Here is a 13,849-nt window from a genome sequence, read left to right on the forward strand (position 1 = left end):
TCCTTAATGGGAAAATAAACAATTATGTGTGCCTCGAGTTATTTGGGGGGGGGGGGGGGGGGGGGGGGGGTAAAACTCTCAAAAATAGCAGTCCAACATCCAAACTACACACATGCTTTCAGGTAATCCATCATGGAACAACAACAGTGTCAAGACTTCATAAAGAAAATTAACAATTTGCTGAAAAACTTCAATCCAGAAAATGTTTCATTATATCCCATCTGTTGGTTTTCCACAGTAGGCTAGGCTACTTTGATGTTTTTAATCTGATATATGTATATAAAGGAGTGGCGTAATCATTTGTAATTACAATAATATTAACCTTTTATCGTAATAATGGTTTTCTCTTACCTTAAGGTTTGCTCAAACGAGTTGGATTCAGGTACAAACTGTAAAAACGTGTTGACAAATTGATGTATACCCCCATTAATTGTGAGATTAGATCTTGTTTAATCCTTAATACCAAAAATGTAGACATGATGAACTCCGTATTGATGATGATAAAGCCCTATCATTATTCAGACTGTAGAGAAAGGGAGACTCTGTATTCGACATGTATTGCAGGCCTGGATCATTACTTTGTTCACGACGAGTCAGAAAATATGAAATTGGTGCCAAGCTCTTTTAAATCCCCTTAGTAGCAACATTGGAGTAGTATTAGTCTCGAGTGTGAGTATTTATTGTGTTTTTTGTGTGTTTTTTTCAGATACATCTCGGATGATGATACTTTAAAGTATCTGGAGAAGCATTCTTTCCACAACCTGTCCAGGGTCAGCCACATGTATGTAACCTTCAAGCAGCGCAGGTCCATTTTGATTCAAATAAACCTCTCGTGAATTCACAAAGGAGCGAGCAAGTGCTATTGGTTCTGTTTCAATTACCGATTTATCTGATGAAATTACACCCAAAAAAAGTTCTGCAGCTGAGTGTAATTCTTCCATTTGAATCATTCAATTGCAATTATATAATACAACACTAAAGATGATGATGTTCTCAATGATATATTTGGCTATTAGCACCTATTAATGTACATTTCACTGTTTTTCATTAAAAGGGGCTAATTATACGCCAATTAAAATGTATATTACCTTAAATGTTAGTATTATTATACTACTACTACTTCTTATTTATGAAGGTTAAATTAATGCAATGTTCCCCGATCTCTTGTGAGTCTAAGAAGTCTTATGTTATTCATATAATATTTTTAATGCCAGTGTGTTTATCATTTACCATTTTCCCTTCAGATCTTGTTTTTAAAGCCACATTTTAATTGAAGTGCCAAAAATGTACTGTTACTATCCCGGCTCGATACATATAGAAATCAACACAGAAACTATGGACATGTTAGAGTAGATAAGGGCGAAGGACGTTATATTTAGTGACCAAACCACATTAAAACTAAACTATTGTGAGCCATTTTCTACCAGAAAAAGAAATTATAAGATAGATAGATAGACAGATAGACAGACAGATAGATAGATAGATAGATAGATAGATAGATAGATAGATAGATAGATAGATAGATAGATAGATAGATAGATAGATAGATAGATAGATAGATAGATACATAGATAGATAGATAGATAGATAGATAGACAGATAGACAGACAGATAGATAGATAGATAGATAGACAGATAGATAGACAGATAGATAGATAGATAGATAGATAGATAGATAGATAGATAGATAGATAGATAGATAGATAGATAGATAGATAGATAAATACATAGATAGATAGATACATAGATACATAGATAGATACATAGATACATAGATACAGGGACGTGCACAGGTACGGGCTAATGTTGCCCGGGCAACGGCCCGTTTGGCCTTTTTGGGTGACCTGCCCCTCTGGAGAGAGCGAGAGTTTGTTTTTCTTTTTTCTGTTGTGGCCGAATCAACATGATGAGCCCACAAGTAGTATGGTAACGTCTCGCTGCGGGAAACACACTTTGTCAGCGCTGTCATCTGCCGGTGCGTTAAGACCACCTCAGTGTCAGATTTTGGAAACTTGATTTTGAGTTGTCTCATGGCAGTTAGGGTATAAGGGACAAACCAGGGGACTTTTACTTCCTCTTGATACCGTCGGTTATTTACAAACAAACACCTAAATATAGCCTACTTGGTGTTATTGTGCTTCTGTCTTTCTGTGTCTTTTCATCTGTAAACTCCCTCACCGCTCGCTCTCTTTTCTTGATCGCCCTCTCTCAGAGAACACTTCACTGTCCCGCTTCATTGTAGGATTTCTGCCATGTCTCTACCTTAGATACCTTACCGTTACTGGCTGCGCTCATAAAGAATGATAAGAATAAGAATAATGCGTATTGAACTGGTTTCATTCATTAGTGAGTTTATTTAAGGTAATTAGTTAGAGGCCCTATTTTATCAGTATGTCTGGACTGCACAGCAGTTACAATGGCCAAACTAGAACAGAATTGTCCCCATTTTGTCTTTAATAGTAACTAACATTAGATATTTTAATGAGATATGGACCGCAAAACAAAAAATGTCCCTGGTTTTCATTTTTAAAATCAAGTTACCGAATGCAAGTAGTCGCCTTAGCTTATTGTGTTATGAGATGTGAATTACTGTTCAATGTAGTTGATGTAATAATCGTTTGGTTTCTTTTACATTAAAAACAAGTTACAATTTTCAAAAGGTCTTGTGTTTTTTATCGGGGGGAGGCCCTTTTTCCAGTTTAGAGCGATAGCCCCTCCAAATGTCTGTGCACGTCCCTGGATAGATAGATAGATAGATAGATGGATGGATAGATAGATAGATAGATAGATAGATAGATGGATAGATGGATAGATGGATGGATGGATAGATGGATAGATGGATAGATGGATAGATGGATAGATGGATAGATGGATAGATGGATAGATGGATAGATGGATAGATGAATGGATGGATGGATAGATGGATAGATGGATAGATGGATAGATGGATAGATGGATAGATGGATAGATGGATAGATGGATAGATGGATGGATGGATAGATGGATAGATGGATAGATGGATAGATAGATAGATAGATAGATAGATAGATAGATGGATGGATAGATAGATAGATGGATGGATGGATAGATGGATAGATGGATAGATGGATAGATGGATGGATGGATAGATGGATAGATGGATAGATGGATAGATGGATAGATGGATAGATGGATAGATGGATGGATGGATGGATGATAGATGGATAGATAGATAGATAGATAGATAGATGGATAGATAGATAGATGGATGGATAGATGGATAGATGGATAGATGGATAGATGGATAGATGGATAGATGGATAGATGAATGGATGGATGGATAGATGGATAGATGGATAGATGGATTATTTTGTTACAGCATCAGTGTGTTCAGACGTAAAAATTAAAATACTTCAAGAGTATGAGTTAGTAAAGTGTGTTTTTGTGTATCTTGTGTGTCCAATAGACAGCTGACTGGTATCAAAACCCTGTCACACATCGACCAAGAGGCGTTTAAAGATCTGCCTAATTTAAAGTACCTGTAAGTAAACTTTCCTTTGCTCATTTGCATTCTCGTGTATCATAAGCACGTCATGTTTTCTCAAGAAAACAAAGTAAATGTATATTTTCATCTGTGTGTCTCTTCACAGAGGAATCACCAACACAGGGCTCACCTCCTTCCCTGGGCTTCAATATATTCAATCCAGCCAGGATGATTTTATTTTGTATGTGAAATAAACTCTACTGTCTTTTGTTTGCTCAAAGTTACGGAGGTTATAACTGGTTTGTGTTCATGGCTCTCTGACAGGGAGATAGTGGAGAATGTCTTCATTCAGGTGATACCTGCTAACTCCTTCACTGGAATATCTGAGAATACTCTGACCATGTGAGTATGACTGATAGTTGAATTGTTAATTTGTTTTTACAGCTTTACACCAATCAAATCTCTTGCATTTGTTATTCATTTTTAACATTTTTGACACTAATTTACGACAATTTCATGGCATAACTGGGTCAAATGTTGCCTTTATGCGATAGGAGGGTAACAACATAGACTTTTACTTAAAGGGGACCTATCATGCAACATGCACTTTTTGATGTCTTTTATACATAAACATGTGTCCCCGGTGTGTCGGGGAACTCACGCAGCGTCAGAAAATAAAACCCTCTCTCTTTTCCTCCGTACCCAAATCTCTAAAAACGGGGCTACAACGGAGCTGATCCAGATTTGCGTCCGATATGACGTAATATCTGAAATGTGGACCCACGGCCCTATCAGAAACGTTGCTATCAGAAACAATGCCCGACTGTTTTGGACGTAATATGGTCGGTGTTTACATTAGCATCGCTAACACTCAGAGCTAACCTGTACTGGAGAGCATATGTGTGAAGAAGCAGGAAATAAAAAGGAACTCACCTTGTGGTATAACCGGCAAGAGAGAAAGCCTTTGAGCTCCAAACTGTTTCAGAGAGAATCCTTGATAATCCATGATATGGCGTTTCATCACGGCAGCATTTAGTTTAGACAGTAGCTGCCGGGTCCCGCATGAGCTCAGACCCCTCCTTCTTTTTAAAAAAAAAGCTGTCCGAAAAGATGATTTTCTGTTTTCTGTGACACATAGTAAAGTATGTAATATGATAATTATGAGGGTCAACTTTACAGAAAAACATAATCTGCCCAATCTCCAAGCTAAATCTGCAAGGTTGTTATGATAAGCGGACTCATGAAGTCTCAAATTGTGCTCAAGCTAGGGCTACTTTTATTTTTTAATTCAAAAGTGTTAAGGTTTAGATGTAAAGCTACACTACAGCTCCAAATTAAGCCTTTAATAAAACCTTATAAACCTTCAGTCAGCTGAGCCGTCATTTCAACAAGAGGGTTCATAATTAGCATGAAGGAAATATGAATAACAGTAGGAAAGTATCTACAAGTATTTCACTATTGTTTAAGTGTTACACATCGTCACGAATAAACATGGGGGTCAAACAGCCGCTTTCACACCAAGTACTTTGCCGTACTTAGTTCCCAGCACTTAGTTCCCAGCACTTAGTTCCCCCATGGAACTAAGGTTCCGATCGCGTTCACACCGGAATAAGTTCCTGAGGGAAGATAACGCAAATGAAGTCGATGACGTCACTTCTTCTTCTTCTGCTTTGGGTTTACTGGCAGGCCGCAAACAACTTCACGGCGTATACTGCCACCCGAAGTCCCCGGCCGGAAGTCCCCGGAGTAAATCGCCAGAACGCCGACACCTCCTCATCACTCCACCTCTCCCATGTTTTTTTTTGTGTTGCCATAAGTTAGTCTCTCTCCGTTGGTGCGCGGGGCTAATGCTAATGCTAATGCCAGCAAATACAATGGCGGCTTCAAAAAACTTTTCAGAGTTTTACGGGGCGTTGTTTGCAATTCACCCAGCCAATCAGAAATTGGTACTTTTTCTCCCCAGGATAGTCCCACCTCTCTAGCAGGCACTAACAATGGGGGAAAAGTCCTCTGAACTAAGTTCTCTTTTTGGTGTGAACGCAAAATTCCAGGCACTAACGGAACTAAACGGGAAAAGTACGGGTAAAAGTACTCCGGTGTGAAAGCGCCTTTTGTAATGATTAATGAATGGACGTCTCTCAGGAAAATTCTCCTTTTCTCTTCTCTTTTAAAGCATGCTGAATAGCAATGGTGTGAAAGAGATCCAGCGCTATGCCTTCAATGGGAGCAGACTGGAGGAAGTGTAAGCCATTTTGAATTTTAACAGTGGAACAAAAACATAATCTTAAACTGAAGAGAATTACTACTGTGTGAAAAAATATTTAGTTTTAGTAATAATGGATGTTGTGTACAGATCAAAATGTGGCTGTGGTACATTGTCCCTGATCTATCCTCCATTTTGTTTTTGTGACAAACCTATTGATTGTTTTCTGCGACATATATACACAGATATAAATTATTTAAAGGGGACCTATCATGCAAAATGCACTTCTTGATGTCTTTTATACATAAACATGTGTCCCCGGTGTGTCAGGGAACTCACGCAGCGTCAGAAAATAAAACCCTCTCTCTTTTCCTCCGTACCCAAATCTCTAAAAACGGGGCTACAACGGAGCTGATCCAGATTTGCGTCCGATATGACGTAATATCTGAAATGTTGACCCACGGCCCAATCAGAAACGTTGCTATCAGAAACAATGCCCGACTGTTTTGGACGTAATATGGTCGGTGTTTACATTAGCATCGCTAACACTCAGAGCTAACCTGTACTGGAGAGCATGTGTGTGAAGAAGCAGGAAATAGAAAGGAACTCACCTTGTGGTATAACCGGCAAGAGAGAAAGCCTTTGAGCTCCAGACTGTTTCAGAGAGAATCCTTGATAATCCATGATATGGCGTTTCATCACGGCAGCATTTACTTTAGACAGTAGCTGCCGGGTCCCGCATGAGCTCAGCCCCCTCCTTTTTTATTATCAATTATTTTCTTTTTTTTAAGCTTTATACCCAAATCAGCACTTTTGAAACAGGAAGTGAAATAGAGGGATATGAGGCATGGCTAGAATGGGTGATCTGCTTGGTATTTTGAGCAAAACACTTCATAGACATATTTTTTATATATCTGAGACCTATGCTATTGCCTAAAAATAGCATAATAGGTGACCTTTAAACGATAATACAAAAAGAAAAGAAAAAAACTAAGATAAAAGATACGGAGTCCCTTGCCCACGCCACCCCAGACTGGAGGAAGTGTAAGCCATTTTAGATTATAACAGTGGGACTCATGGCTGGTTTAATTACTATTGTGTTTAAAGTATTTAGTTGTGGGATGTTGTCTACAGATCCATATGTTTTTTTTGTGACCATCCTATATATTGTTTTCTAGTAGTCCTAATCATCTACCAAAGCACCTAGGTGTGCATATAGTACAATCTTAATGTTCATGAATGATACCACCAGATCAGCAGCCATTTTAATTGCCTCTAATGTTTCCCTATCCTCCGTTCTTCAGGTATCTTCACAGGAACGTGGATTTGGAACGAATAGACGAATTCGCTTTTTATGGCGTGATTCACGGCCCAACGCATCTGTGAGTGAATGTAGAGAATTTGCTAAGAAAATAACCTTTTGTTCCCATCAAACACTATCTTTATGTGTCACATACTGATAAATATACAGGAACAAGCGTACCCTAAAGAATAATCTGAACTCTTTATCTTCTAGAGACCTTTCAGAAACCAAAGTTAGCTCTCTGCCTTCAATAGGTATGGAGACCATTGAAAAGCTCCAGATTAAAAACACTTGGGCCCTCAAAGTTCCTCCCCCCTTTAGAGCCTTCCTCCACTTACAGAGCGCTGAATTGACCTTCCCCAGCCATTGTTGTGGTCTCAAAATGTTGAAGAGATGGAGAGGGTAAGTAGGAGAATTTAAAGTGTTGGGAAATATGTTCCCACTGTGACATGTTTTCAAGTTATTGTCCTTCACATACCAAACTCTCCTCAGGCTCTCTTTATCTATTTGTTTTTGGAGTACTCACAAACGCTGAGGATTCAATGAATTGAGTTCAAGTATTTTTCTGTCAGCATTGTAATGATTTTACATTTAAACATGGTTCTGTGAAAAGAAAACCTTGGCACCGTGAGTCACTTGACAATTGCAAGGTCCTCTTTCACCCTGAGCATTAACATATCCCAGAAAAACCTCCAGGCCACCATACCACACTTATAACACAAATAATGTTTAGATATTTCTTTGTGAATGCTGATCTGTGAATTTGGGGATTATTGTAATTTTAGGTCGTTATTCTTCCTACTTTTCTGGCCACATTGACTCGTTTATGAGTCTTTTTATAGATGTGTTGTGCTTTTAAACAATCATTTACAATTATTTAATCATGATTAGGTTTATCCTTTGACGTTGTTACATGTATAGGTAATTATTCTGACAGATTAGGTAGTGTAAATGCCCGATGTGTACAAACAAAGTTAAGGACAAAGGGCATTTTTGCTTTTCTTTCCCCCTGTCAAGACTTTCTGGTGTAGAAGAACTATGTAGAATAAAATAATGTACCTCTTGCATGCATTTTAAGAAATGTGGTTGTTCAATCTCTGATTAATAATCCCTATCTCTGTTTTCAAGACACTCTGAGGCCGTTTTTTGCAACCTGACACGGACTGCGTTGAAAAAGCTGCAGGACTCCTCTCAGAAATATCCAGTTAACGAAGTGTACCAGCATCTCAAAGAAAGCTCTACTCTTCCAGCTCATGGGAGCAGAAATCACAACCACTTGTACGACAGCCCCACGTGCCCGACTGAACAGGCTCAGAATGAGGGTTTGTTTTACGTGGAGTTGCCTACAGAGCATCTCAGTGAAGGGTTTGACTTTGCTCTGTGTGATGAACTTCGTACGGATACTCACAGACTCATTTGTACCCCTCTGCCTGATGCTTTGAACCCCTGTGAGGATGTGATGAGTCATGGCTTCCTGCGGGTGTTAGTCTGGGCGGTCAGTCTGTTAGCTATCTCCGCTAACTTCCTGGTGATGTTCATCCTGCTGACCAGCCGGCAGAAGTTGTCCGTCACCCCGCTTCCTCATGGGTCACCTGGCGTTCGCAGACTTTTGCATGGGGATATACTTACTGTTCATAGCATCTGTGGACCTCTACACACGCTCCCATTACTACCACTATGCTATCGCCTGGCAAACAGGAAGTGGCTGCAATCTAGCAGGAACGTTATCAGTGTTTGCCAGCGAGCTATCAGTGTACACATTAACGCTAATCAGCTTGCAACGTTGGCATGCAATTTTCTATGCAATGAGGCCAGACAGGAAGATGAGGTTACGCCATGCAGCTGTGCTAATGCTAATCGGCTGGTTGCTGTGTTTGATCCTAGCTCTGCTGCCAGTAGTGGGAGTGAGCAGTTTCCAGAAAGTGAGCATCTGCTTGCCCATGGACACTGAAACCACCGCTGCTCGGACCTACGTGGTGTCGTTGCTCATGGTTAATGTCGTTGCTTTCATGGTGGTGTGTCTATGTTACCTCCACATCTACTGCATGGTGCACAATCCCCAGCACCAGTCCAGCAGATGCGATACGACCATGGCTAAACGCATGGCGGTTCTGATTTTCACCAACTTCCTGTGTCTGGCTCCCATCTGTTTCTATGGCTTGTTTGCAGCGCTCCACCAACCATTGATGACCATCACAGACTCCAAGGTGGGACTTCCTCTTGAGATTCTTATTTTATTTTTAAAGGTCACCTATTATGCAAAATCCACTTTTTCACATCTTTGATACATAAACATGTGTCCCCTCTAGGGATGGGTATCGGTAAGGTTTTAACGATACTACTACTTTTATCGATACCGCTTATCGATCTGGTCCTTTAACGGTACTCTTATCGGTTCTTTAAAAAAAAAAAAAAAAAAGGTAAATTGGAAATAATGTGAACTTACAGAACTGTAAAAAACAAACAAAAAACAAGTATTTACTCTTACTGCAAAAATACAGTGGTACAGAGCAGCACAGGTGGGGCAGACAGGTATGCTTCAAAAGGCCTAACGGTTCTTCTGGAGGATGATTAAGGTATACATAACATACATGACGTGGAAACGTTACTCGTGGATGGGGCTACAGAGCTACTACAAAGACAGTCGAACCCGGTGCATTCCTCCGTCTGAATGTGGTGCAGTTTTGCTAAATGTTTAGACAAATTGCTCGTGTTGCCGCCCTTACATGCTAAACTCTTATTGCCCTTTTGCCAACGAGCATTGTCCACATCGAGACGGGTAAAGTTTAACCACACCTTGGAGCGCTTAGTTCTCTCCGCTATCTCCGCCGCGTGTGTGTTGCATGCATGTAGCAGCCGCGTGTATGTAAACTGCCCCGCCCCCTTGTTGGCGAAACTAAAGCTGCAATATAATGTTTATGTAGCGATAATACATATGACATGTTTTTTAAATGTCTCCAGTACCGATAAAAAGACCGATAACGTTGGAGCTTAACGGTACCACGGTCTTTAATAATTCAGACCGGGGACAATTTAATACCGGGGCTCGGTACCCATCCCTACTCCCCCCTGTGGAAAGAGACTCGGAAAGTTTCAGGAAAAAAGATTCTCTCAGTTTTTGTCCTGATCCATTTCTATAAAAAGCTGTCTGAAAATGAGCTGATCAGATTTTGGCCACTTTATGATGTCATAACGATTTTTTGGCTTGTGTAACCATTAGCCAATCACCAACCAAGGTAACCCCCCCCCCCCTCCCCCCCACCTTATTACACGAGGACGAAACGGGCACGTTTGCGTTTACGCACCAAATTCGTTTTTCAAAAAAGTCTTCCGTTCACACGAGACGGCTCGACCCGCTGGAAACGCTGTAGTACATATGTCGGGCATGTAAGTGGCGCTGCTGCCGCCACAAAATACACCAAAAGCAGCGAAGAAGACCCCTGAGCATGGATGCCATGGTTGCCCTTCCGTTTATTCTCCGCGGTGGACGGCGTGTGCTCCTGTGGTAATTCTCTCCGGTAGTCCACCTGCAGATGAAAAACACCCACCTCTCCGCCTCTTCCAAGGGACGAGGGAACCGTGCGGCAGAGTTTCTGTAAAAAAAAAAATTCGCCGGTCAACAGGTTTTTTTTTGGTTTTTTGGTTTACAGTTTAAATCTTCCGGACAAAATTAGAAAAGTGCCGGTCAGAGGTCTTCTTTGTTATTTATTGAGCTTTAAAACAAATTGATAACGACTCTATATAATAATATAAGAATAATAAACGGAGCATCTCTTTCCCCCCCCCCCCTTCTGACAGCCCAGCAGCTGATCTCTGAGCAGGAGACGTGGGGAGAGGGAGACGGGGCTATTTCATCGTTATCAGAAAATGATCGTATAGGCAGGGCGTACATACAGAGCCGTTTGCAGATCTATCCACCTTGGGACCCGTTATCGTTTGCGGGGTCCGTTTCCGCGTCAGCCTCGTGTGAACGAACGCGAGAGAAAAGTAGCGGATACAACCCGTTTTGTCCTCGTGTAAACGGCACCTGAATCTCTTCCTAGAGCACCATTGAGTTATTTTTAACCAAATGTCTCTCAGAGGGGCGTGGGGAGGGGCTCCTCCTCCTATTTTCATCTAAAGTAACAGACAGAGAATCAGCACTTTGGAAACAGGGCTGAAACAGAGGGGATTATGGGTAATGCTGCAATGATCTGTTTGGTGTTTCAGCCAATCAGAGACAGGCTCTGTATATATCTGAGACCTGTAATATATTGATGAAACACAGTATAATAGGGGACATTTAAAGTAAAGTCTGATCGATCTTTATCTCCACAGGTGCTGCTGGTGCTTTTCTACCCTCTCAACTCTTGTGCGCACCCTTTTTTTTATGCCATCCTGACGAAGGCGTTCCACAGAGACATCCTGATGCTGCTGAGCCGGATGGGGCTGTGTCAGCGTCAGGCTCATCTCTACCGGAGCCAGCAAGTTAATATATACACAGACACCATGTCCCCCCCACTGTCCGGACCCCACATCCCCAAATGTTCAGTGATCTCCAGGCTACGAGAGGCCCCCAAATTGTCTTGCAGTAGCAGATTTAAAAAACACTAATTCGCTTATTTTGTTAATACCAATTCAAAGAACCTAACACACACACAGTAACATGTGCCTTTTTAGAATGTGTAGTCTTCTAATTTTCTTGTGTCAATATAGCTGGTTGTTTGCTTTCCCAAAAATCATGCTCCAATTATTAATCAACAGTTTAGTATTTGCAACGCATTCTTGGATCCCATGAAATGCAATTGGATTAAATTATAGGTATTTTATACTTTTGTATTGTTCTAAATGTCAAATAAAAAGCTTCACACAACTTCTGTTCTGTATCATGTCGTAGGCCTACACAAAATAGCTTTACCTGCACTTTACTGATGTGGATGCTATTTTCTTGTTCAGATTATACACATAAGGTATTTTAAAACCTCATCACTCCACGTGCTAATTCAATATTAGGATGATGTGTTTATTTTAGTGCTGTCAAAATTATCGCGTTAACGGCGGTAATTAATTTTTTGAATTAATTGCGTTAAAATATGTAACGCATTTAACGCATGTGCAGAATGGCCCGCCCCATACGTGCCACCAGTGGCAGCGCCAGGGTACGGCTGGGGTAGGCTACACCCATACCAAGAAATGATGTTAAAGTAAGCAAATTAAAGTCTGCCAACTCGCGCGGAGTAAATTGCACAGACAGCAGTTAGTAAGATTGATTTCAGTAGCCACGGTTTTGAAAACTTTTGTCACGTAGTGATCGTCTTCTCAATAGAACATCTTTGATAACGGCGTGGTGTTGTTGCAGGAAGTCCCGACGGAGAATACTTTTGCTGTAGTACAGGGGTGCACATAACTGGTACGCAGGTTATGTGCGTAATCTGAAATGCGTACCGTCACTTGTGTCACAAAGCGCATTTGCGTACCGACGTACTTGTGAAGCTTTTCCAGAAGGCGGTTAGATCACCGGACGACAGAGTCGGTCTCCGTGTGCACAGACAGGGCTGCTGTTAACGTCGGTCTGGACAACGGAATTGTGCCAAAACTACGCCAACCGGCTGCGGAGGGAGACTCCCCCCCTTCACTGGAGAACTGCGCTAAAACAGCTGATCACAACGTTCACACTCTGTGGTCACGAAGTACTCCACTAGCCCCCCCCTCTGTCGACTTTCCTGAAGTACTCCCCCGTTGATAGAAATCAACACGTAATGAATTAAGACCCCACGGTTTGATGATTGATAGGTGTGTGGGTTGTCTTTCATTTTGACACGCAGAAAAATGTTATAATAAACATAGATACTGTATGTTAAATGGATATATCCGCCTTCTTTCATTTATCTTTCCATTCCCACAACAATATGCATAAATAAATGGCATATTTTGGACATAGTGTAGTGCCGTTAAAAGAGAGTCGGAGGCGGTGTATTAAGAATGGAGTTCCAATCTTTATTATCCATTACTATCAGAGAGGTTAACACATGAACTGCTCTGCCTGATGAGCTAGCAGGAATGGCAGCTAAAGCTACAGGTGTTCCCCACTAAAGGGTCCGTGTGGCAACACAATAAGCAAGGTGAATTATGTCCAATAACGTGTCACCACACAAGCCCCCCCAGAATTCACACATAAACAAAATCAGCATGGCGGGGAGGAACGACACGCCGACCCCCACAGAAGAGTGACTTCCGCCTGTGCGGCCCCCGGAAGGGGAGGGACCGGAACAACAGGTCTTAAATCCGTGACAGGGGACGAGGCCGGGGGGCGGCCCCGTCGCGGAGGTCGAGCCAGCACCACAGGCTGGTCCAAGTCCAGGTGAGCAGCCTTCACCCGGTCCACCGAGACGTGCTCGGCCTTGCCACCCAGGTCGACCACCAGGTGCTTGTCCCCGTGCTCCAAGACCCGGAAAGGCCCATCATAAGGGGGCTGCAGGGGGCCTCTGTGCGCATCGTGCCGGATGAACACGTGCTCCGCCGAGCGGAGCTCTGCGGGAACCTGGGACACCTGAGTACCGTCTACTACTACTGAGTAGTAGGGATCGGAGCAAAGGCCTCAGCGGCATCCTGCAGGAAAGCCCTCTGGGCCGACGCCGACCAGGGAGCCGATGCGTTAGGGAGGAAATCCCCTGGAACTCTCAACGGCTGCCCGTAAACAATCTCAGCCGTAGAGCACTGCAGGTCTTCTTTAGGTGCAGTCCTCAGGCCCAGCATCACCCAGGGCAGCTTGTCGACCCAATTCCCGTCCTTAAGGCCAGCTTTGAGGGCCTTCATGGAGCGATGGAAGCGCTCGCAGAGGCCGTTAGCCTGAGGGTGGTAAGCGGTAGTCCTGTGCAGCTTAACCCCCAAACCGCCTGCC

At 42.2% G+C, this 13,849-nt stretch overlaps 1 protein-coding gene across 1 annotated transcript; it reads left to right on the top strand.

Moving 5' to 3' along the window:
- Positions 1-706: 706 nt before the first annotated feature.
- LOC117562107 (thyrotropin receptor-like) lies at positions 707-11,737 on the top strand (the record flags this gene model as incomplete). Its single annotated transcript, XM_034239888.1, is given in 10 exon segments — positions 707-781; positions 3,446-3,520; positions 3,630-3,704; positions 3,788-3,865; positions 5,637-5,705; positions 6,971-7,048; positions 7,183-7,371; positions 8,098-8,539; positions 8,541-9,176; positions 11,287-11,737. Coding segments are annotated over 10 exon segments (1,993 nt in total), but the record flags the coding sequence as incomplete, so codon positions are not given.
- Between the last annotated feature and the right edge of the window lie 2,112 nt (positions 11,738-13,849).

The sequence above is a fragment of the Gymnodraco acuticeps genome, unplaced genomic scaffold (assembly GCF_902827175.1).
Source record: "Gymnodraco acuticeps unplaced genomic scaffold, fGymAcu1.1, whole genome shotgun sequence".
Classification (NCBI taxonomy): Eukaryota; Metazoa; Chordata; class Actinopteri; order Perciformes; family Bathydraconidae; genus Gymnodraco; species Gymnodraco acuticeps.